General features: G+C 42.4%; 1 protein-coding gene across 1 annotated transcript; it reads right to left on the reverse strand.

Annotated features, from left to right (window-relative positions):
- Positions 1-1,167: 1,167 nt before the first annotated feature.
- LOC121599708 (somatostatin receptor type 2-like) lies at positions 1,168-24,309 on the reverse strand. The gene is made up of 2 exons (XM_041927734.1): positions 23,105-24,309; positions 1,168-5,077 (listed from the first exon to the last, which is right to left on the reverse strand). Exon 2 carries the CDS (start codon positions 4,937-4,939, stop codon positions 3,434-3,436), a length of 1,506 nt encoding a protein of 501 aa, XP_041783668.1. The 5' UTR covers positions 4,940-5,077; positions 23,105-24,309; the 3' UTR covers positions 1,168-3,433.
- Between the last annotated feature and the right edge of the window lie 1,332 nt (positions 24,310-25,641).

Here is a 25,641-nt window from a genome sequence, read left to right on the forward strand (position 1 = left end):
CTAATCGACGATTGCAGTTAACGCCGATGGCCACAATGTGTACCAGGTATGTAGGGAGTATTTTAAATTATATTTTTCGGTGTGTAAACTGATACCAAGCGTTACAACAAGCGTACCATTGGAGTTTTAATTTTAAAACGAAACGATTAAAAATAGTGTGAAAAAGTGAACAAAATAAAAATTCAAATAACTCATATGCCCAAACTGTCTCACATTAATCATGAAAGCTTTTGCTCCTGATGCCTAAACTATCCTTCAAAATGGATTACGCAGCAGCTTACGCGTGCCATCTATCTCCGCTCTAATGCGTAACGCTTTGATGGTGCCGTTTTGTGAAATAAGATTCGTGACATTCTTATCCCAGCAGCATGTGCTACCTCCGTCTGCTCTGGCTAAACTTATTCATCAGAATTAATCACACGCATGCCTTGCAGCCCGGGACTGGAATGCAAGCTCTGCATACTATTTTCGGGCTATGCTAGGTTTTTCGGGATGATCAATCGCAAAACTATGCTAACGGTGAATAGATCTCCGAGCACATGCCGTTACGAGTCAACGATCAAAGTTATTCGCTAAGGTTGCCTCCTGTCCGCCTGGGCGCGCCCGCGGTCACATCCCTAACGTAAGCGTCGCCGCTAGCGTTAATGCGAGCCGGTAATTTACGTGCAGAAGATAAATCGTCGCCCAATGGTAGTTGCATGCCGGATCTGGCCCGAAAGCAGTCGAGTAGAAACGAGAATCGGAAGGGATTTTGTAGCCATCCAATTTATTTCAATCCTGTCTGGTGGCATACTTCAGACGGAATACTGATAGTAATTAGTTAATTTCATGCCCTAATAGGTTTCGTTTTGATCCGTTTTCCTTCGAATGTGGGAGCTGCCAACGTAATAGTGTCAGGATATGGAACGAACTCGCATGGAAACAAATGTAGTTCAAATCCAAATATGACCGGGTTTTTGAAACCATTAATACATATGCGGGTAGTATGACGCAGTACGGTTCCATTACTTAAAGCTGGGGTAAATATATTTATGATAGATTTTTGGTAGATGTAACAACACACAAAAAGTTAAATATGATACTTTTATTTTTTTACTTACCGTCATGTCAAAACAAAACAAAAACTTTGGATTTTACCCAATAGTAACATTGCAGCGAACTAACGTGTGAATTTGGGTACGTCTTTATTACAGCGTTTATTCCATTTAATGAAATAGTATTAAATTCGGTACAGACGTTTGATATTGTTTCCATAAGGAAGGGGAAATTGATTCGTTTCGTTTTTTTTTGTAACAGAACTACAATTCGAACAATTTTGCCCAGCCCGTTACCCTCTGCCCAGTTCGGCAAGTTTTACACATTAATCGCTCGATTCATGTACAAAAACATATTTTATTGTATATTTAGCTTTACCTCTGTTGTCTCATATTTCGTACCATACTTCCGATAAAATCTGGATCACATCGTACGAAGCAAAGTTTGCGGGATTCGGGATTTTTTCGTTTAAAAACCATCCTGCGACGCAACAGTTTGCTATTATCATTGTGCTACACCTTTCATCACTATACTATGCCATTAGTAGTCGTAAGAGCTGTAAAAACCTATTCGTTGGGCTTCGACGTATGTTTATCCTGCAGGGCGGTGAGGGAATATTGGCTATTAAATTTACATCTAACCTCCATTAGCACTGATGCCTTTCTGCCTTTTCAACCGGGAGAATCAAATGTGTAATATTTACCGATTTTAAATCTCTTCGAATGCGCTCGACAACCTCACGGGCAACATCTTTTGAACATCGGTTCCACACCTACAGTATGTGTCGTGTTTGTGATGAAATATGATGATGCACTAGCTTAATTGATCTACCACCACGGTTTGTTAAACTATAGCCGTTCGTTGATTAATATATTCCAGCGGCTGTAAACATACCAAATGAAACATTCCAGCTGTCAAAGCATCCCGCCTCTCTCCCTGTTCGCTCCCTCTGTTTCTCCTAACCGATTGGACCATCCGCATAGTTCCCTTCCCCCCTCCTTCCTCCCCTGGACGGTAACCAAAGGGAAAACTAATGTCTTTTTTGTGCTGTTGCTGTATATCGGAATTCCGCACAAACAAACCTCCATTAACCGAACGCTATGAATTCCGATGATGAATGCATTCGATCGTACCTCCGTGCATATCCTTTCTGCCTTTCGTCCCGTGCGCAAGCAAGCAACAACTCAATCAAACAATTTTAATCGAAACACCATCGCACCTCTATCGCACGCTAACATAACGAACCGAGAACGTATGGGTACGAAGTTCGCTAGGGCGATTTGAAGTTCGTGATGAGCAGAAGAGGAAAAACAAAAGGCAACGGGCTATGGGAACAATCCGTTACAAAAATCTATCATGATCAATAAATTAAACAAATCCGCATTGCTTAAGCCCACTCGACCCCGATTGAAAAAAGCGATAAATATTTCACGTGCTACCAAAGGCACTCAACTGTATGTGAACACCATCATCATCAGCAACAACAAAAACATCGCCATCATCATATCCATAATCGGACTCGTAATTTATATCTGTAAGTGCTATAAGTTCGAAAGATGTTCATTGCCGTAGTTTGTTTTCTTTCTTTCCGCCTGCCAGTGCGTGTTGTGGTACGGAACTCGTGAGCTCAGGTTTTTTTTGTTTGTTTCCGAATTCCGTCCCAGATTCCCAGCTCTGCCGTCGCACGCCGCGATGGTGCATGATGCACGAAATGTCATCCATCAAATATTACTACCAAAGGAATCATGCGTGTTTATTTGCATGTATGGGTTGTGTGTGCATATATGTGTGTGTGAGTCTGTGTGTGTTTGTGTGAGTGCGGTAGAATATATGGAATCCAAATTCCTTCACACGATGGATACTTTTGGAGCGCGTGTTGGCTCACTGCCATCGTTTCACGCGCGATCACGCACGCGATCGACTGCGGTGGTGGCAATGCGGAGCAGAAAGTGTGTTGAGCGCAACCGAAGAGATTAACACGAGCGATCTTACCGTGATCGACCAGGCGATTGGGCCGCACCGGATGCTTTACACTAGTACAAAAACACATGCATGCTTCCCCATGGTTTGTGACATCGTTAACATTAATTTATCACATAAATAAGTTTTGCTTACTTCCCCTGTTGCCTTCGTGCGATTATCCCTTGGTATGACTTTTACTGTTTAACTACTTCACTTTTGGCAATGTTCATTCAACACAAGAGTTGTAGCGCTTTCGGTTCTGGTTTCGTTCGTACTCTAGAGTATAGCTGTGTCAGCTTAGTGAAATCTGTTTCATACTCCACCCCGACTTTAAACTACATTTTACTTAACATTTTTGACAAAAAATTGATTTAGCTCGAAAGAACACACCAGTGCCCTTAATGCCCTAGGATCCATTACCAACCACTTGTACGAGTTACGTTAGTTTGACTAGCTGCTCCTCCAAACCGTTCCCGCACGGTACACTCAACGCTTCATTACCGTCACAGGAATCGGACATGTAATCACCTTTCCCACTGCTAGTGTTGCCACCATTGACAGCGTGCAGTTGACTTGGGGCCGTTGCGTTCGTATTGGTATCGTTATTATTGTTATTATGGTTGCTACCACCATTGGATGATGCACAGGCAGGTGTTCCAGGTACGGTAAGGAGATGGTTGTTGTTCCGCTGGGTTTGCGCAGGCGGAGGGCTGGGATTTCGGGACGATACGCAGGATGCCGCCGTGGTGGTGGTGGTAGCGGTCGTTGTCGGCTCCACCAGCAACCGGTGCTGCACCTTCGAGCCGGTAGTTAGCTGCGTCGTATCCGAGTTGGTGCGGGTGCGTGAGCGCTTGGGCATCACGCTATTCTCTAGCTTCAGCTGTGCGTTTACCTCGGCCCGCGCCGCGCAGGTGCAAGCCTTCAGGAAGCTCTTCTTAAAGTTCTCACTCAGATATGCGTACAGGATCGGATTGATGGCGGAGTTGATGTACCCGAGACAACCCACCAGTAGGAACAGGATCAAATCCAACCGCGTACTACACGTCTCGAAGTCAGACGTAATCAGTGCGACCTGTGATATCCAGTACGGTAGCCAGCACAGGATGTAAACGGTTATGACGGTCAGCACCAGCTTCGTAACCTTTCGGTGTGAGCGCCGCTTGCCGCGCGATTTTCCCGTCGTTTTGGGGCCTACGTTTCGCAGCTTGCGGATCACCAGACAGTAGAAGGTCATGATAAAACAGAGCGGAATCACGAAGCCCAGTATTAGCGAGTACAGTGTGAACGTGTACCCGGGTAGATGGCCGTGCGTTTCAGGCCACAGTATCTGGCACGAGTACGTGTTGGGCTTCTGCTCTATCACGTCGGCGTAGATCATGATCGGCAGCATGATTAACGCGGACGCAAGCCAAGCCAGCAGCGAAACGATGCGCGACACCAGCGGCGTCCGGTACTTGGGCGAGGAGATGTGATGGCAGATGGCAATGTATCGATCGGCGGACATGATGAACAGGAAGATAGATGACGTGAACTGCGTGACGGAGGTGCTCACCATGTACGCTTTGCACATCGCGCCCCCAAGCGTCCAGCGCTTCATGTGCATCGTAGCGATCAGGAACGGTATGCCAATCAGGAAGCATTCATCCGCGATCGCTAGATTCAGTATGTACATGTTGGTGACAGTTTGCATGTTGGAAAACCGGAGCACCACGTAGATGACGAGCGTGTTACCCAGCACACCGACCAGGCAGACGACCGCGTACAGGAACATGAACAGATAGTAGGTCGTTGGCATGTCCGTGGGAGGACAGGTAAAATTACCCATAAACGTTTGGTTGGGGTCACTGTTCTCCAGGTAATTGCCAAGCTGGGACACATTTTGGTCCATTAATGAGTCGTACTCTCCCAGGAGAAAGAATGACGTTGCATTATCCTCCTCCATGGTTGTGCTTAGTTAGCAGTGTTGCTTCAACTTTCTATCCAGTTTTTAAATTCATTTACCTTTTACACCATTCCGAAAACATTTCCTAATGGGTTTGTTTGGAGGTTTTTTATTCCGCTGTAACTCACGTTGGTTGCGCTGAAACGAAAAGAGACGAAAGAAAAAGGTTCTATTTTAACAATGGCAATTTAATTTCTTCATCATGCAGAGGTTTTAACACCCGGCGCAATGCAAACACTAACCAATAAATGCTAATGACGAAGCAAGCTTTAACACAAAAACCCATCCTTGCCCAGGGAGTCATCATTTACATCTCAAGGGAATCCCGTCGGTTCTGCCAGTAAAATGTATTCTCCTACCATCGCGCACAAAGTAAATGGCCTTCTAATTATTCCTCGACAGAATCGCTAAAGCTTCCCGCGCGACAAACGCGTGGGAGCAGCCGGCCTTTGAAAATATTTCATAATTGGGAAACCATAAGCTGATTGCTCCTGTAGCCGGAAAGCATTCTAATAAAATATCGGAATCGATATACCATCGATAGGTTTCGGCATTGTTGTACGAAGTTGGTAATGTATCTTCTCTCAAGGAAGATCTAAAGAATCTGATTACGGGGTGATTATTGCCCACCCGTTAAATGATGTGCACGGTAGAATTCTTTCCCGCCGCAACTTAGTGGCAGGTGTGAGAAACCGCTTTACTCCCTCCAGACAGTTAGCATCCCTCCCCATTCTGCCAGGAGTACGCTTTAGTGGTATCCCATTCGCTTCGCATCACCACAGAAGAAGAAATAGGCAAAGAAAGGAACCGCAAGCAGCGAAAGCCATTGTTTGACGATTTCAATTGCTACATCTTGCCCCATTCACCGGTGGTAGGTGGTAGTCATCGAAATTAATTAGTTTCTCATTGTCTATCCCATTGGGTCGGTTTACCTTTTTCGCCACCTTCACACAGCCAACAGCTCACACAAGCAGTTCGGCGAGAGTGCGCTCCCTCCTCCGGTGACTTTGGAGGTTAATTGGAACCCCTTTGGCTCGAAATCAATACAACCGGACGTGCCGTCGGTCGCATGACGTGAACGGAACGGTTTGACGGTACGCTTCCGTTCACGAGTTTAATGTTCCACTGTGCCAGCGGAAGCAATTTGCTCGCAGCTAACCGGAGCGCAAATACACTCCCGTTCACACAAAGGTGCACACTGTGTAAGGTGAAACTTGGCCCTTTATTCATTTGCATTGAAGCAGAAGTGCCCGGCGCGGGTCATGTGGAATTACATTGAAATCGGATTAAATTGCAGTTTAAATGGCGGTTCTTCGGTGCGGTTCGACCTGTTGAAGATCCACAACAAAGAGTGCGCACAGTTTCGATTAATAGAGTTGTTTGTTGATGAATGATGTGCGCACGTTAGATTCTGTTTTATTTCCCTCGGCCCTCTCTGCCGATTGCTGCTTATACAATTGTTTGATTGTTATGGAGCTCGTATTTATCAAGCAGTTTGAATGCATCTGAAACAACCCCCCACGCGTAAACGGGATTCGTTCTAGTTTTTGCGTGGCGTGGAAAAACCTCAGCTGGCATTTGTTTGCTTTTTGTTCTTAAAAATAGACCAACACTCCTCACGGATCATAACGGCCACTGCTGCTCAATTCCTTGGCCAATCCATTGCGTAAACACAGCAGCGGGCCAGTAGCAGTGATAAACCTGACACGCTGTTTGAAGCTTCAGCGTGCCCCGTCATGCGACATGGGGGCGCGAATGGCTGGCTAACCGACCGTGCCATGCATTACCGCCATCATCGGCCGAGCTCCAAACAAACAATTGCAAACGCCCGTTGGCGTTCGATTTGCGACACAAAAGCGCATCGATTGCACGCAAGCAAATACTTTCTGAAGCGGGATTTCGCTAAAAATAACGCCCACTTCCGGACGGCGGCGACCACAAAACGGTACGGCTGGGGATTTACCGCGCAATTTAAAATGATTACCGCTGCACATTAAATGGCCCTGCTGGAAATGGTCTTTCGAAACACGCAAGGATAATCAATCATAAACGGTAAATAATAGGCTATGTTCGGGTACCGCTCACGATACTTCCATATCCTTGACACGGCCATTCAATACCCATCGGCAAATAAGGAACATGTAGACATGAGTGTGCGTTTAAATGGGTTATGTGTGATTGTGGTGTGTGTGGATGTTTATATGTCCGCATGTGCGGGTGTGATATTGGGTGCCGTTAGTAACGATGCGGGGACTGCGATTTTTCCTACACCCAGCGGACCATCTGGCAGATGAGATAGTATTACTGCTTGGTTTATGAGATACCCGTTACCAGCAGCTTATTTGGGGGCACTTTGGTTGCTCCGATTTCCTACAGGGGTAGCTGGCAAATTAGTATCATACAGGTCAGCGATTTCTTAGTAATCGTTATTAATATTTGACATGATCACAATAGTGTTCTAATCGGCTGCATATTATAAGATGACAAATTTTAATTTCAAATGTTGCATAATCATGTTTTAACATTGGCTGCTTTTTTAATAAATCCTCTACTGGTATGTAACAAATGAATGTTTGTGCACAGTGCATAACCGTTACACCACTCTCGATGATTTTTTTAAATATCTTATCATGTAATTCCAGATCAAATTGTGTTATTCGCGATAACCTAAAACACTTTTGAAAGACATGTTAATTATCAATGATTCAATTTTTAGCTACAATAAAAAGTGGCTAATTATTAAATGTGTATGAGCACCGAGTTCACTGTTTCAGTATGCTTTTCTAAGTAGTTTTTTTTTTAATTTACTAATTTAATGTATCGGAGTGGAAAGATTAACTACTTGTTAAAATGTTTTTTTAGTTAAATTATGATATAGGTATTTATGAATTTTAGTATAATTAAGATGATAATTTTTACAATTTTGACTCAAATCGACGGCCAATGAATTAATTATTTAAGAAACATGTTAACAAATAAATGATTAAAAACATTCAACCAAAATAAAGAGTATGAGAAAAGGCAAACAAATAGCATTTGTGGCCTATAAGTCCCTAGGCCATTACAAGTAGAGAGGTGAGGGGTACATAATCTGTAACTACTAAATTGTAAGTAATAACATAAAGCTTAAAGCTTAAATTTGAAGAATAACTGGTTCTTTCCCTACTGCCTATTATAAAATTAAAACTGTTTTGATCTCCCACTAAACAAGAAAATGTAAAAAAAATATTATAAAGTAATATTTAGTACTTATTTAATCTTGCTGAAATCGACAGATACTAAAATAAAATAATTTTGTCATAATAATAAGGCTCAACTCACTTAACGGGAAACAAAACTCTGTAACTCCCGCTTATCAAATACCGAAACGTCCTCCGGCAGCGAAAACAGCCCTTCGGCAAACACGCATCCTCTTCTGTCCGATCGAAAGCAATCGAAAAGTGAGAAAACTTGTTTGTTTGCCTTGGCCATATTTGTCCTGGCTTTTAGTTGCCACTAATTTTGCCACCGTTTGCATTTCGGGCGCTGGATGTGCTGGTGTGTTGTATGTGTTTCTTTTTTGTCTTTATTTTTCTTGCTATCGGAAATGCCCAGTGGTGGCCATCATCCGCATTCCTCGAAAACTTCATTGTCATTCAGCAATTTCATCGCATTCCACAGTGCGTGGTCGTCGTGATTCAATAAATCGATTACAAACACACAGATCGACTGATAGCAAATGGACTGTGTGATCGAACGCAGAGCCAGGGGCATCACCATAACCTACAGCCCCACGGGCTCTTCAAAGTTACAAGAGTGTCTTAAGATTGCTTTTGACTGTTCTGGTACTGCTACCGAGAAAAATTGAGTAGATCCCGTTCACCTCACGTTCGTGCTATCTGTTTGAAGAAATTTTCCAAAAAGGTAATAAAAATGAGATTGCACACCCGCTAAATTGCAGCCAGACTAAAACTGCTACTAAACGCTTCGCAAATCAACTGTGTCCGAACCGGTTTCGATAGCTCTCATGTTTTTATTGCTCCGCGAAGTAAAGTGGTTATTAAATATTTATGATATTTATGAGAAATCGGTATTGGTGCAGCGTGAATAATAACAACAACAGCTACAAGAAAATAAAATGGGAAATATATGCGTATATATTGAAATTATTGGAAAGTTTTTATTGAGTGATCAACGAAACTGAAGCAGAAGCGAATAAAAAAATAACACTTTCAATTGAGCCACTTTCACAACCCTCGCTCTATCAGTATGTTTACGTTTGAACACATTTACAGTGTACTTTGAGATAATAATTTTAGAGCTATACAGGCGGTTCGTTCGTCAGAAAAAATAAACATAAATTACATTCCGCGGACAGTTGTTACATTTTCGACGATGTAGCGATGGCAAACACTTAAAACAAGCGCCTCGTTCGAGTGTGCGTTTGTTAGAGTCGGTTTTTGTGTGCGTTTTACCTACGGTAGAATTTAATGCTTCTCCTCGCCTGTTGGCACTCGTTCCATCCGGAACAATATTTTTCCATTTGCTTGAATCAACGTAGACAACACGGACACACAAAAAAACATCCCCACTTACACGCACAGCTACATTTCCGCAATGTCCGTTACAACAAACTGGGTCACGTGCAATCGATCCATCCAAGCGCTGGTGACCGACCTACACCGATGATCCGGAATTGGCTTCCGGTATGGCACGATTGTGCAACAGTCGCCTTATGTCACCCCGGGGCAAGATTTATGACACCGAACCTGTAAACCCGAGAAAATCCATAGTGCTGGCGTCACATTCCCACCACTAGCGTCCAGACCGATGTCCCGGCTTCAACCTTCCCCTACCATCCCTAGTCCTGCTTTCCAGTCAACAGCAATGCAATGCTCATAATTCCCCCCTCGTACACTCCCTTTTTGCCTACGTTCATCAGTCCCGGAAGATAGCCCCGTCCATGGCCGTTATCAAGATTTGACGCGGTGGATGGAGAATGGGTTCTGCTGTAGTGTGTGCAGGGGGGGGGGGGGGGGCGAGCGCTTTCATTAAATTAAAATCGTAAAACCACCTGTTTCGGAATCAGCTTAGGAACTTTAATTTTATCTTCCGCGTGGAAGATTATTCCGGCGCGTACGGTGTGATCCGGAAATCGGGAATAGATGTTTACCGCCTGGGGTCGCACCCAAGGCGCCACAGTACACACTAATAAGTTTACCTTTACGGAACAAACAATCTGCGCACGGTACGTGAACGCAGCCGGCGTGGACAGTGGGGCGGACCGAGTCGCGTGCAGTGTTGGCGGATTTGTTAATTAAAGATTTTCCACATTCCACCGTCTGTCCTGGGCAGAGAGCTGGTTGGTGGATTTAGTGTCTAGCGACACTGCAGTACATAAGAGCAACGATTGTCTCCAATGCCAATTCTGGTGCCCGATAGTGTACAAATGATTTGGATGAAATTTTATTAAACCTTCACGAGACTATCAATCTAATCCCTTGATTTTATGGCTGCACCGTTTACGAGCCTAGTAAACCCCTAGGAACAACGGCACTCATTTACTTGATCCTGGTTTATAACCGTGCTTAATAAATTTCAAGTGAATCTTAGATGATGAATAATAAAACCAAACTGCGCAGACCCCACGGTGCATTATGTTCTTTGTGTATGCGGTTCTGAACGAGTGGTATGTTTACGGACCAGGTTAGCACAATACCTGATACTCGACACATCGACCACATCTTCAAACCCCCCCATATTCAAACAATATCCACATGTTGTTGGTTTTCCGCAAAACAAAATCAATTTGCTTGCAACTTTTTTCGCCAGCAATCAGGCGAGCAAATATTTGTGTTGGTTTGCTTTGGCAACAAGATCAAGTAACCTGTCAAAAGACATGCCCGATAGCCTTTCCCCCATTTTTGGTTCCGTTGCAGCGCGTGACCCATCAAATGTAATGTGTCCGCCGCCGCGCCCCGTGTGGCCCAGCGAAGGGCAAACTTGTAAAATCTATTCTCAGATCCCAAACTGTCCCGACGCCCGCCAACCGGAGACGAACGCTATCTCATTAGCATATAGAAAATAAACATTACAATAACCATACCCGTGCCGCCATGCTGTCACCATTTGACAACTGTCGAGTCGATGGTATAACGGTGAAATTTGCGCTATCCTCGCCACCATTCAGTAATAGCGGGGAGGTATGTTTGTGTGTGTAGATCGGTCTGTGTACTCTCACGCACGCACGCACGCACGCACTCATATACAACCAAGGGTAAGGCCACATTACAGGCCAGTAGGTGGTGGTTAGCCGTACAGATTCGTGCGATAGTGTCCCAAACAGCAAAAAACAACCTCGATACACAGAAAACAACACCAAAAACACAAGGACGAAGAAACTGGTGTCGCGGGAAAGGTCGGAAGAACGTATCTCTCTCCAACGCCAAACTGGTACACATTGTCTGGTTTGGGTGTGGAGAGCAAGTTGAGTGATGTTCATTTGACGTTGCCACTATCCATCAATAGCGCCCATGACGTCAGGTATCTTGGGTGGGATGAAACATACCCTTCGTAACATTTCAATTCACTGTGATACGCACGATTACACGAACCGAAGCATTAGTCCGACCTGGAGTCCTCGGACTCAGACTTATTGGGCGGCAGATAATTAAATATAAACAAATTTCCATCCCCTCGAACGTACAAAATAGATAAACAAAGGCAGTAAGTTTTACTGCTGCGCAAATATTGCAGACCACTATTGATAACGGGTCCGGGTAACATGCCACCTGCCACCCACTCCGATTGGTGCACCAAACAAAGCAAGCAAACAAAACTGTTAATGAAAACCCATCCCAAACAGACCTTAATTACAACCATTTCCCAAAAAACACTGCTATTTCGTAGGAAAACATGGCGCCAAATGAGACAAACGCACCCTTAGTTCGCCTTTTTCTGTATATTTTTTTTCGCCATCTGAAAGACGCTATAGTGTTTGCTTTTGCATGTTGATGATGATGGTGTTTATTAGCAAGCGCTGGTACCAGCTTTTGTATTCTTGGGAAAACTGTAGCCACAAAACTGCTGCATTACTCGCATAAGACAAAATACAAAAACACCAAGCCCCTTTTGAAAGCTTGTTAAGGTGTCGTTTTTATTATCATTGAATTGCCGTTCAGTTTGGAAAGGCGTTTCCCGGACTGGGTCAAAACTTGGTTAATAACAATTCTTTCAACGGATCAACGACCGGAACAGTCCGCACAATATATTATTCTTCCGCACCCGCAAGGCCTCTTGGTCACCGGACTAGATTGGCTAATAGGCGCTCATAAACATAAACCTTCGCCAAATTAAAATTAATGTTTCCACCACGGTTGTTGAACAATAAAAATTCTCTAGTTTTTTTTTTTTTTTTTTGGTTGTTTGCATGTAGCGCAGCACTTCATATTTTTATTTTCTCATGAATTATGAATTTTTTTTATTATCTACTTTGTTTAATAGTAAGTTCCAGAACTGTAGTAGTTATTTTACAGTGATGTTTTTGGAGATTTTAACCGATGGGTTGTGTTTTACTGAAAATATTACTGTTTTTTATCTATTACATCAAGTGGCTTTTGATCCACTTGCGACTATTCAGCACTATAATTTACAATTTTTTTCTTCTAATATATATGAGGTCGGATAAAAACAGACCCGGTTTCTACAAAGTATCTATCACAGCATTATATCATAGTAAATCCTGGATATTAGAATACTTTTCCTGTAACGGTGAAGATGCCATCTTAACGTCTATAATTTTCAATTAATTATGTTCAATGCATTAGTATCACGAGTTTTTGTGTCCATTTTTACAATGGATTGAAATATAATAAAGGCCTGGTAATTCAAAACACGTGTCGACAAGGATTGACGGGTCGATTCCCATCTAGACCATCACCCTTCGACTAACATTCCGGTTGAGTGATAATAATATATCTAGGAAATACATATAAAAGCCATCATAACCTCTTGTTTCTCTATAGGGCCAATTGTCAAATAAACCCATTCCAAAGAAACGGAGATTTTATCGGTATTATAGAAGGTTCTTAAAAACTTCACAAATATCGTTGAATATTTCTTTCGTTGACTCAAGACATTGCTGTAGTTTTTTCAAAATAAATGTTACCGTGAAGCACAAGGAGTAATTGTTATAACGTTTACTCCTTTGGTTTCTTGTTTTTTTTGTTTTTTTTTTCTTTTATTTTAGTGAAACCCCTCATAACGAGTACCTTTTATAACGAGTTTAGTGCATAAAGAGCAAATCTTAAAAGCTAAAAAAATACCTCTTTCAACGAGTAAAATCTCGCATAACAAGCATACCTGTGTATTGTGGGTTTGATGCCAATCTTAAATTAAAAATAATAATTCGTGCTGAAAAATGTTTACTTCTAACAATTGTTCAATTGTAATGTCACTGGCTTATTTTGGATTAAAAAATCTAGCAGGAAATGTCTAGAAGCTGAACGTCAAAACTTTTGCCACGTTTTCTCTTTTTTAAGTGACTTCAGTAAATTCATACCAGCACATTTATGATCCTGGAAACAATTATTTCATTTTGCGTATATATAATATCGAAAAGAGTCACCCACATAACGAGTAAAGCACTCGAATGGATTAATCTCGTGTAGGGTTCCTCTGCATTTTATTAGGAAGACCTTTTGTATCAGAGCACTAGCTTTATCCAAATCTAGCCTGAAGTGAAACTGTTGTATATTTATTATATACCTCCTGTGCATTTTGATATTTCCATACTTTTTACTGTAATAAATGATAATCATTCATTTATGATTATAATTACTTGCAACGAGTGTGGTAGAAATTGCAACTATAGTAAACTATAGAAAGCTATATTAATAGAAAACCGTAAAATAGAACACTTTTCGTCACTCTGTTTTGACGGGAAGCTGTTTGACAAAAACTGGTTCCCGTTTGAGTCAGGTAATGCAAATGTGTAACAAAATCCTTCGTTCAGTTCGAAATATCTAACCAGAAACAAATCGAGATGTAAAACATGCACCATAATACCAAATCTTTATTTTATACACTTTTTCTCGATTTCTCGAACGATCTAGTCACATAATTGGCATATAAGTCACAAATTAAACAGATGTTCTATTTTGCATGCAAATTTGAATTATGTTACTTTACAATGCAATACAATGCAATATAATACAATACAATACAATACAATACAATACAGGGTACGAAACGTGATCAAGCCATTTAGTGCAAATTATTCAAAAATATACACTACATTGATTTAATTTCAATGCACTTGGCGTTGGTACAGCCAAATGGTAAGTTCTACAAATTTTGTGATCTTCTTCTATTCTAACCATAGCTACATAATCTTTTACCGGTCTTGTCTTTAAAATGACATACTATCTGTCAATTTTAATAAGCATTCATAGCGTAATGCTGTTAATGTAGCGTTAATCGTCACATGTTGATATTATGCATAAACGTGTCAATCGCCACGAGTTCTTTCGGTTTTCTATTATTTCGTGTCATATAACAACCACTTTTGTGCTATCACTGACTTTTTTGAGTCACATTCAGAGTAGGTTGGATATGTTTGTACTTAAAGAATTAATGGAAGGTAGAACTAGTAATCAGAGGAGTTGTCATCTCACGTAATAAAATCACGTGCTATGTTATACAAAAATTATAATAAACAAAAAAGTCGACAATTTAAACAAAAAAAACAAGCCTAGGACAATTTATTTTGGTTGTGCCAAGCAGCATAAGTTCATAATGGGCTTATTATAAAAATAATTAGTCGAAATTCTACAAATATTGTCTATTATGTTATTATTGATTCATTCAATAAAATTTATTAATTTTAGGCGGTTTCTAGTTGACAAATCATACCCATTTGTTTTACAATATTATCAAGCTCCAAATTCCACGAATTTAGAAAAAAATCTCTAGTGGCATATACATTTTAATACTTTTGATAAACACGGCCAGTCACCGTGATTATGCAGAAATAAATAGTATGACAAAGCGAATTCTGGCAACGGGAAATTCGATAAAATGCGGAAAAACATTACTCTAGTCGGTTTGGATGTGTTCTTTATATTTTCTTTTGTATATAAATGATTTATCTGCATTGCGTTGTGTAGCTACTGGAAACAAATGCATTTTTGTTAATATATTCTGCGCTTCAAATAGAGCGGATTTAGATAACGCGGATAGGTCTTTGAATGGATTTCAGTGTTCAACGAAAAATGTCTTATCGCTGTTATTTCCAGTCCAGACTTGTTAGATTAGGTTGATAGGTAGCTAGGTAGGGAAATAAACACTTCCATGCAAACTACCCTATATGCAATAACTTGATTTACATCCTATGACAAAGAGTCTGTTCTTGATTAGCAAGCATTAACACCACATGGTGAGATGTTTGGAAATGCCACTGTTTTAGTTTTATTTCAAGAATCACTCTAACCGCTTTACGAAAGGTACTCAGCACATCGTTGCTATGTTAATTGCTTTGATCAAACATGTTTGTTCTTTTTTTTTTGTGTGTGTTATGACCCGAACGCTGCACCGTTCACGTGTAACGGCAGTAATAAAAATTGAACAAGTCAAACATCTCCCTAAATCCAACAACAAACAAACACCGAAATCTCGTTCCAGCCGCCATAACAGCCGAAACGTTCACAGAGAGCTTTCAATTATTCCCTACATAAACAGCTACCGCTTTCTGCGGCCACCGCCATCCAGCCAACCAAATTGTTAACTGAAGCCCGGCCAAAACCTTCAAAATGGGTCATTTGGGATGCTCGTAAGATAAAAACTAAAAACAAATATCCACCCGGTGAGAACGTCGGGCCGTCGCTGGTGCAGCATTGTCCGTGTTAGCAGAGCGTTGCATATTGTGTTGATCCACGGCACTGTTACCTTTGTTTTTACATCTATGCTGAAGCAACGGCTCTCTTACAACTAGAAAAAACAGTTGCAGAACAGTAAATGGAAATTTTCCGTACTTTTCCTAGTTAAAAAAAAAAACAAAAAGATAAAAAAGCACTAGCGCACATGGTTAGCATCAGACAGATGAAGTTTTTCACAGACACTTCGGCAACGTCGAGTTTCTCTTCATTTGCAACCATTGAAACTAATAGTACACACAGTTTGGGTAGCGTTACATATTATGTTTGTATGTTTTCATGAGGGATGAAATATTGCACACCCTTTGCATTGCTTCGCTGCTTTAAATTTCATTTCGTTACCAGCACACAAACAATGCCAAGCTTATAAGCAACAAAAACTTTTTACCATAAAACAATCGCTACACGTCTAATTAGTCTGCCAAATGTGGAATAATAAGAACATTACATTAACTAGCGAACGATAACGTTACCTGATGCTAGCAAAATGTCATGCCACTCCCAAGTCTCACGGCCCGAGTTCAATGGTATTCTGTATATGTATAGCAATAAAAACCAGACATCACCACCCCGATAAGCCTTATAAAGACCGACAATGTGTGTGTGTGTGTGTGTGTGTGTATGCTCCCAAAGCGTCTGACATAAATTATGATTTATTGGTTCGAATTTCAGTCACTCCGAATTTCTTTGTCCCGGGTGAGGATGGGAAGTTCGTCGTTATGCCCGGTTCAAAATCATCAACGAAATGATCGCAAATGCGCTACATTTTCCTGCCATCTAGAACAAGTGAAAAGTTGCAATAACTTATGACAAATTGGTAGCAAAAACATGAAACCCCATCCGCGAAGAAGTATGTATTTACTATTACTTACAAACTATTGCCGAGTATGGGACAGAACGCGAACGTACCAAACATAGCCACATTGGATTGTGCCTGCCAACTTTTGTTTGGCATTATCTTTGCATTGTGTGTTTTTCAGTTATACTTTTTTTACTTGTTACTATCCACTTTCGTGCATTCTTCAATTTCATTGCCCTTCAGTTTGCCATTAGGAAGCGAGCAGGCAGTTTCTGCGTGCCATGCCAAACTTCTTGAAACTTCCATTATGCTGCGAACATTGCTCAGAAGACGCAATCATGAAGGGACAAAGTGATTGTGTATGTTTGCACGTATATGTCTGCATGTGTGCGTGAGTGCAAAGAATGACAAACGTTCACAGGCCTTCTTCTGATATTGCAAAAAATAGTACATGCTGCTGAGGATGCTTACCAGTAGTAACTTCAGCTTAGCATTTGAAGCCACACCTTAAAGAGTGCTTGTCGAGAGCATGTCGTTGTGCTGCGCTGAAGAGCATTTCTTCGTTCGTTCATTCGTTTGCTACCCAAAGTACCGAACGATTTGGTTTGAGCTTCTGCTCCTGCTGGAAGCTGTAGAACATCACATCATAGAAAGCGTGTCACTATCTTTCGAACAGACCCATCTGTTTCGACTGGTGCGCCACAAACAAGTGTGACGCGCCTATCGTTCTTCGCCATTTGATTTTACAGGCGTGTGTTTTTTTTTTTTTTTTGCATTCACAAACAACCATCGCCAGGCTCGAGAGCCCATAAAATAGATGTAACAGCATAAGGAGTTCATGTTGAATATATTTTCTTGTGAGCAATATTTCACTAGAGAGTTTTTTTCTTGTTGCTCGGCTAGCAGTGGTGTGCCATTCGGCGGTATACTGTCGTAGTTTTTGTTTCGTTTCCAGGCACGTAGCAGCAATAAAAAAATGAATAGTTTGCAAAGCGCAAAGAAGCACAACAGCTAACGACTTTGGTAATAGTGTAATATCATATAGTTTTTCTCTTCTCATTCGCGCTCCACCAGTAAACGAATCTACAAATGATGATGCGTTATGTTCAGAAACTGATAAACGTTACAAGCTTGACGAGAAAAAAAAGAAATATACATACATTTCTGCGCATTATTGTATTTCACTTGATTTGGTATAAAGTTTGAGCAAACACACGGCACGGCTTGAAATAGGAACAATAAATAAAGAAGCCTTAATAAAATATAGTTCTGCAATAGGCGATGAGTGCTGCTCCATTTCACAAATGGATAACATACGCACAGCCTTTCCCCTGCCATGACAGGCGGGGTTGGAAGAGCCCGAAATTCCACAACCCTTACAAATGACGGTCATTTGTATATGCAGCTGTCCTAGCTTGTCTTTATGTTTCACACGCAAACGACACACCCAGCGCGCTTACTGTGCTGACCCCAAAACTGGCTGCCCACAGCAGCCAACCAGTCCCGGTAGGGAGGGACTGCGCGCCGGAATCGTGAGCGTAAGTACGAAACAAACTTTAAATTTTCCATATGTTACCGAGCGCCGGGAACTAACTTTGGCTGCTGCACTACCCATCCAACCGTGCAAGGAAGAGCAGGGACAGTGAGGCCGCGGGTGCTGGCAATACGTGCTAAAAGCTTTCGTCGGTAAGATTCGTGTGATGCTGGCCACTGATACTGGGTTACTGGTTCGAGAATCGCCCGAACCCCAACAACACGCGCTCGATGTCCCCCGATGCACTTACGTCAGATGCAGGGTTACGCTGATGCAGCACCAGACTTCGCGATGGCTCCCTGTACTCCCGCCCTCCCCCAGTGCAGTGGGCCATTTTCCGCCCCAAAAACTATCTCGTAAGAAACATCGGGTAACGAAATTGGGTCACACTATGTTTACGTTGGGACGCTACGGAAACAATTTTACGATTATTACCGTGGCGCTGTGCACAAACTCAGCCCCATTCGGCCCGGAGACCGGGGCTTTCGGACGGGTTGTGCACATTTCAAGTGCATTACTTCTTCCCGGGTCACCCGGGTGTATCTGGCGCGTTGGGTGCTTACTGTCGCCGGGCAGCTGGTTTCAACAGCTCGCAACCCTTTCATTCCCACAGACCGCCGGCAATGGTCGGACACGTTGGAGGAATTTGGATTAAAGGAAAAGAATTCTACCACAGCACAGGTGTAAACCTCGCGCTCCCGGCGCTAGTTTTTTCCCTCAATTCATATACACACGCGCGCGCAGAAAAACAAAAAGGCATGTGGCAGAAAAGGTGTTTTTTTTTCATTTTTCGTTTTTTGTTTCGTTTGTATCGCTCACGAAACGTTGTTCATGGAATGTGCCTTCGGTATTTGGTTGAAAGCAGCACGCGTCACTCGCAGCAACATTCGCCGGACGGAGGGAGCTTACATCTTGAAAGGTAAAATCAGTCTGTGATATTCTTTTCAACTTTTCAACAGCATGCAGCATCTCGGATGCCGACCTTGTAAACGGGTAGCGGGGGAAAAGCTAAATGGAACCTCCTGTCCGGATAAGATGGTAGCAACGTAAGATAGGAAGGACTAAAAGCTTATGGACGTGGATGTGTATGCATGTGTGTGTGTGTGTGTGTGTGTGTGTGTGTGTGTGTGTGTGTGTGTGAGTGTGTGTGTGTGTGAGTGTGTGTGTGTGTGTGTGTGTGTGTGTGTGTGTGTGTGTGTGTGTGTGTGTGTGTGTGTGTGTGTGTGTGTGTGTGTGTGTGTGTGTGTGTGTGTGTGTGTGTGTGTGTGTGTGAGTGTAAGTAAAATCTAAACAATTCCTTACTCGTAGCACCTTTGCATGTCACCGTCGAGAATTGTGATCGTTAGCAAAAGAGCCAAACAAAGTCGGGCTGCGTTCACACCAAGGCGACGGGGCTGCCTGGTAGTTGATGATTTTTTAACGAAGGTTCCCACCCTGTGTTTTTGGTTGCACTATTTTTGCTGTGTGTGTGTGCTGTGTTTTAGCAATAGTAAAACCTTTTTGGAAATGAGCTATTGCACAAATTGCTTTTATTTATTTCAGAGTTATGACCCATTACCCTACCAAAGCTCAATTCATTTTAATCGCAATGAGCCTTATAATTCTTTGCCAAATCTTTGTTTTACAGTTGGCAAGTGTCTTAAAACTGAAAATTCAAAACAATAACTAGTTTATCAGAATTCTGATAAGCTAGTGAGCTCATACTTCATTTCGATTTGTGATGGAGCCGCCTGGTATTCCTCGTTAATAAAAAGATGGTACTTAAACCGCCAGACTGACTGCAAAATATCTTAAATATGAAAGAGACATATTTTCTAGCCATTGCTATCTCCCTATAGTTTCATTGTGATAGTCGCTAGCGCTAACGAAACGCTGTGTAATAGGTACAAAGCTGTAGAATGAACCAAATCCGTCGTATGTATCCGTGGTTTACCTATTCACGGAGTATCGCCATTAAATTCAATAGTTTACATATTTTATACAGTTGTTTATGTTTAAACCGCACATGTTTTGTGTATTTGTATCCATATATAAATGTATGTAAAGCCGGTCTCATGTTACAGTCGTCAACTCGTACGGCTTAACAACATGCCCGTCATGGGTTCAAGCCCCAACTAGACCGTGCTGCCATACGTAGGACTGATTATTCTGCTACGGAAGGTAATCCAAAAGTCACAGAAAGCAAACCACACAAGTGGTAAAGACAGACCTTTATCGACAACGGTTATTGATCCAAAAGAAGAAGAAGAAGAATAAGAAGAAGAAAAATGCATGTTATTTTTTGCAAATCGTTACGACCTGATGAATATTACTAAAATAGGTAAAAATAGTACAAGATTTTTAAGGTTGTTAAGAGTCAAAACTTCCCAAACGATCATAAATTCCAAACGAAATAAGTTAAGTTAGAAAATTACCCATACATTCCAAATCCCATGTACTTCTTAAATATGTTATAAACTTTATACTGCTTTAGTATGCAAATCAATCTGTTTAACAATTACAAGCGGATCAAAAATTCAACCTAACCGTAACTACCAAATAGCAGTAGAAATGTTTCGCCTAGCCGAATCATCGAACATCACAAAATGGCTATCTTTACGGAACATTCGAACATATGGCAAATTAAAAAGAAAACACATGTATTAAACGAACTATAGACCAAAGCCATGTCGTATTAGTAAATATTATGGAGTACAACAGCAATTCTAGCTAATTTAAGAAATCAACACTATAAGAGCAAGATGTTCAATGAACGCGGAAAATTTTTAGTTATTTTATTAAATTATACTGTGTTTTCAATGTGGAATATTAAATACCTAGGTCATTACAACACATTTCATACAGTTTTTACAGTAGAGCTGATATAACAAAATATAAACAATGAACAAGAAAAACAATATTGAACAGGTCAATGTAAAAAAAAACACAGAAAAAATAATACTGCTACGCCAGACCTGCCAAAATCAAACATGGGTTAAATTTGATCCTGTACCGAGGACATTAAACAAATTCATTGCTATAAAAGTGGCCTAAGCAATTTAGCAGGTTTAAACTTAACAACTACCACAGACATATTGAGAATCTATAGAGCTTTAGTGGCATGTCGAACCATGGGCAATTGCGGTACTAATTTTTACGCTTATTCATAAGCGTAAGAACTCGTTTGAACCATATGCACATATGTCAAAAACACTTGTATTACCTCTTGATTTACCACTTGATTTACATACATAGTACAATAATTGGTTCATCATGCTATCACATTTAAATCATTAAAATATCCAAGCGTGTCATCCAAAGTCACTGAAAGCCAACCCCACAAGTGTGTTGGCAGGCCTTGACCGACAGCGGTTGTTGAGCCAAAGAAGAAGAAGAAGTCATCCAAAAATCCTCGCGCATCATTGCGTAGAAGATGACAAGAGCTTTCCCTCACTCGAGCATAGCATTTGGAGCAAGTCGCTAAGTGTTCATAAAACACATTTAATGCATCCCCCATCAACCGGCTGTAATAGCTTCCTAAGCCCAACAAGCACCCCGTACCTGAGTTAATATCCATATCCAGAGTGCTCAATCAACTCAACATAATGCACGAAGATTATCACTCACAATCTTTGCCGATCTTCCAGCATCAGAGCAGTGCCTAAAAGACTGCCGCCGAATGCGGCCACTCAAAATTGCTCACTTATTTTTAAGCCACCGTCGAGCGTCTTTCGGCCACAATACAACGACACACACCGCAAACAAGGGTACACGTGTGCTGCGAAGTGCCGTAAGACGACACACACCTGTAGCGGCGGTTACGGCAGCAGCTTGTCCTTGGCTCCGTCTGTGCCTGCATGAGCAGGTGTGTGGGTGTGTGTGTGTGTGTGTGGGGATGTGTGTAAGTGTGTTTGTCCCCTTTGGCGCTGTATGTTCACTTCCCGTGGCGAACGGATTTCACCGATTTATGGCTGCCTCTAATGGCGATGACAACCGGCATCCGGTAACGGGGTGTGTTGCCTCCCGGCTTTGGCTTTTATAACTTTTCCGTCGAAGTATTCTTATCGATCAAATTGGAAATCGTACAGGAGCAATACCGCCACCGCCGCCCATTACCCGTGTGCCCCGTCCAGCGACGAGTTGGCATAACAAAAGACGCTTTCGGGAATGTTAGATGTGCCGCGCGCCAACAACGATTTCTTGACTTTCGCCGAAGGCTGTCCTGGCAACGCACCTCGCTTGCCGGTGCGAAAACATCCTTCCCTGTCCCGATTCACTCGCCTTTGCATTGCTCCCGCATACGTATTCTTATTGGAAGTCGCTTTGTTTAGAGGCCGCGGGGCGTAGGCAACTGCTACCAGCAGCAGTACGATTGTATCCGCTGGCGGCAGTCGCTTGTTCCACGCCTAGACGCTCAGCCAACGCGTATCATGCCGATTTAATTTTGTGCGCCTTTTCTTCATGCTGATACCGATTGCAAATTGGAATTTCTTCCGATATGATGCGACGACTAGCTTCGCGTTTTTTTTTATTGTTTTCCTTTGTGTTTTGGGGTACGAATGGCTTCCCAGTGCTTTTGTCCCCAATCCCCACAACAGCTAGCCGTAACAGCAATAGAAAAAATGGCGCTCAACAAGGACCACCCAACCACCGAACCGTGAAGCACGATCACAAACGATTAGGCGCACAGACTTGGCAGAAAAATATGCTGCTATCGTTAAAAACTCATAAATTTTCCATCGCCAGCACACATCGTAAATATTTTGCAAGAATACTCCCGCGATGGCTATTTATGTGTGTTATTGCGCTTGTTGCCTGTGTGTTTGTAGCTGTTGCGTCTTCTTTTTTCCCGGCTCGCATCCCACCACCACTTTCTCCAAACGATTTACCCCAACCACTACTCCCACCCTTCCCCCCCCCCCCCCTCCAACCCACACACTTACTAGTCGATGCGACGGTTGCTGCTTCCTTCTTTTGCCGGCCGCCTGCTGCTTCACTCACGCTCGCTGGCAGGTAGTGCAATGCCGTCCAAACTGCATCCCCACGGCTCGTTTAGTGTTTATTTTTATTCCTGCGGTGCGGACGGTTCGCACGGCCAATGATCACGAAATGGCCATTACGGACGATGGACGAAGCCGGCACAAAACGCTGACCCTAGTGCACAGTCGACACTCACCCGGTGGCGTGGGTGGGGGGCAAACGTTCTATGTATGTATGTATTTGTGTATGTATGTGGATATGTGATCACGTTGCAGCTGCAGCGCACTCGCTAATTATCTCTTCATTTTCCGTTCACAACATATACGCACTAGAAGGCAGACCAGAAATGGAGTGGAGGGGGAGAAAAATAACGCTAACGACCTACAGCCGCACATGTATCTTCCAACATAGGAAAATGCAATAAAACACACACACATACAAACACTTTGCACAAACACACACAAACACACTCACATACATAAACACATACACACGTGGCACAGTAACGCTGTATGGTGCGATCCCGCCGGGACCTTCGATAACGGTCAATTACCGTTCATTGTGTGCGGTTACTGGAAGAAACTTTGTTGGAACTTCGCGGACGGAATGATACACTGTTTTGTTTTGCACGGAGACGCTTTGCACCAGCCGCTAACCTGCAACATCGATCGTATTGGCCAGCATGCACCAAACCGCTTCTTACCCCAACCGCTTCCCTTTGCCGCCACCGGTGACCAACTGGAATTCGTAAACACCCCTCACACACTGACGGCAGCAGTTCGATCGGCGATCTTGCAATGCTAATGCATCACCATGTACAGCGGGAGTACAACAAGCGTTGGCCGTTACAGACCGGTAATCGAAAATTCCTCTACCAATTCCGAATGCCACCGTACACTATTACACACTCTATATCGCTAGCCAGCCCACTGCTGTTTCACAATCATCCGGAAGGAATGCACCCGGCAAGGTAAGCATGGAGCCGTAACAGCAGCCGTGCAAACATGCCCCGTATGCAGCGCGTACGAATGGCTTCAGTGGGCCGCAGTGTGGCCGGCACCATTCCGCGTGCAACGAACTTCGACGCGCGTTTCGATCTGTACTGGGGATACGACTGGAGCCAAGTGCTTCTGCCGCTGCTGCCAGTAGTGCAACCCGGTTCCGTTGACAATGGGAAAACGACTGGCCGCAGTTGAATGTTTTATCTTGGTACCCATTTCCCTCTGGGGCACTCATTTTAACGAACGCGGCACGAGAGCACGGTGGATGGTGAGAGCACTCAACATTCATCGTCGGTGTTGGTCAATGAATTCAACGGACTTAATTTTGAATTTGTTCCGTTGCTCTCATGGATACATATTTGCTAGAAGCGTTTCTAGAAGAATTGTGCACCGACAATAACAATGCATATTGTGTTAAACATAACATTTATTACGTTGTATCATAGTTGAACATTTTTTTTTTTATTTTTCAGACACATACACAAAGGCAAGATGTTTTATAAATGTATTTCAATACCGTACATCAAAGCACTCATTTTCACGAACAACCACAAATGTTATCGTGAGTGCCTTCTCGTGCGATACGAACCCGTACTCGGTTGTACTCAAACATTCATTTCTTACCTTTATACCATCAAACAAACGGAAATGAAACTGTAACGTAAAGCATTGTTTTTTTTTATTCTAACGAATCCATGAATAGTGGGAATTTGTGGTGTAAAGGACACATGTTTTCCTAGAGTAGTTCGTATTTTACACTTAGTTTTATCACATTTATTGTCTGTAAATGTATTGAAACTTAGTTTGAAAACATAACGTGCATTTTTCGAACGAATTGGTAAAATTCATTTCTGCTGCATGTTAAATAAAATTAAGAGGAGTTGTAAACTGCTTCATTCACATATTTTTGTAGAAGCCGTTCAATGGCTGCAAAAATTCCCACGATTAAAAAACAACAAAAAATGGACACATTACAGGGTTTCTTAAGATTATTTGTTTGTTTCTGCAAATGTTGTGTTTCCTCCCGATTTTGTTGGAGTGTTCTTACGATTTTTTGGGCGTTTCCCGGTATTTTTTGGTTCAATTGTATTGATGTCCAATGGGACGATACCAAAAATCGTAGGAAATCCTGCATTTATTTTCAAAAAATATAGTGGACGTCCATACTACAATTTGACGGTGAAATAATGTCCTTCACTATTTGAATAAATCTCTCTCTCTCTCTCTCTCTCGCTCTTGTTGGCCTGCTCATGATAGAGCACGTCGATGTGACATGGCCCGGTCAACAATATTTCTCCAGGATGCTCGGTCGCTGGCTGCAGCCTCCCATCCATGCAGACACCCGGTCTCCGTCAGGTATCGCTTCAACTGGCCATCGAGCCATCGAGTTCGCTGTGCTCACCTGCGCCTTATGCCGAATTGGGGATCGCTGTCGAACATCTTCTTGGTGGGGCATGAGTCCGGCATCCTCATGACATGCCCCAGCCATCGTATCTTGC

This window comes from Anopheles merus, chromosome 3L (assembly GCF_017562075.2).
Source record: "Anopheles merus strain MAF chromosome 3L, AmerM5.1, whole genome shotgun sequence".
In the NCBI taxonomy this organism is placed as follows: Eukaryota; Metazoa; Arthropoda; class Insecta; order Diptera; family Culicidae; genus Anopheles; species Anopheles merus.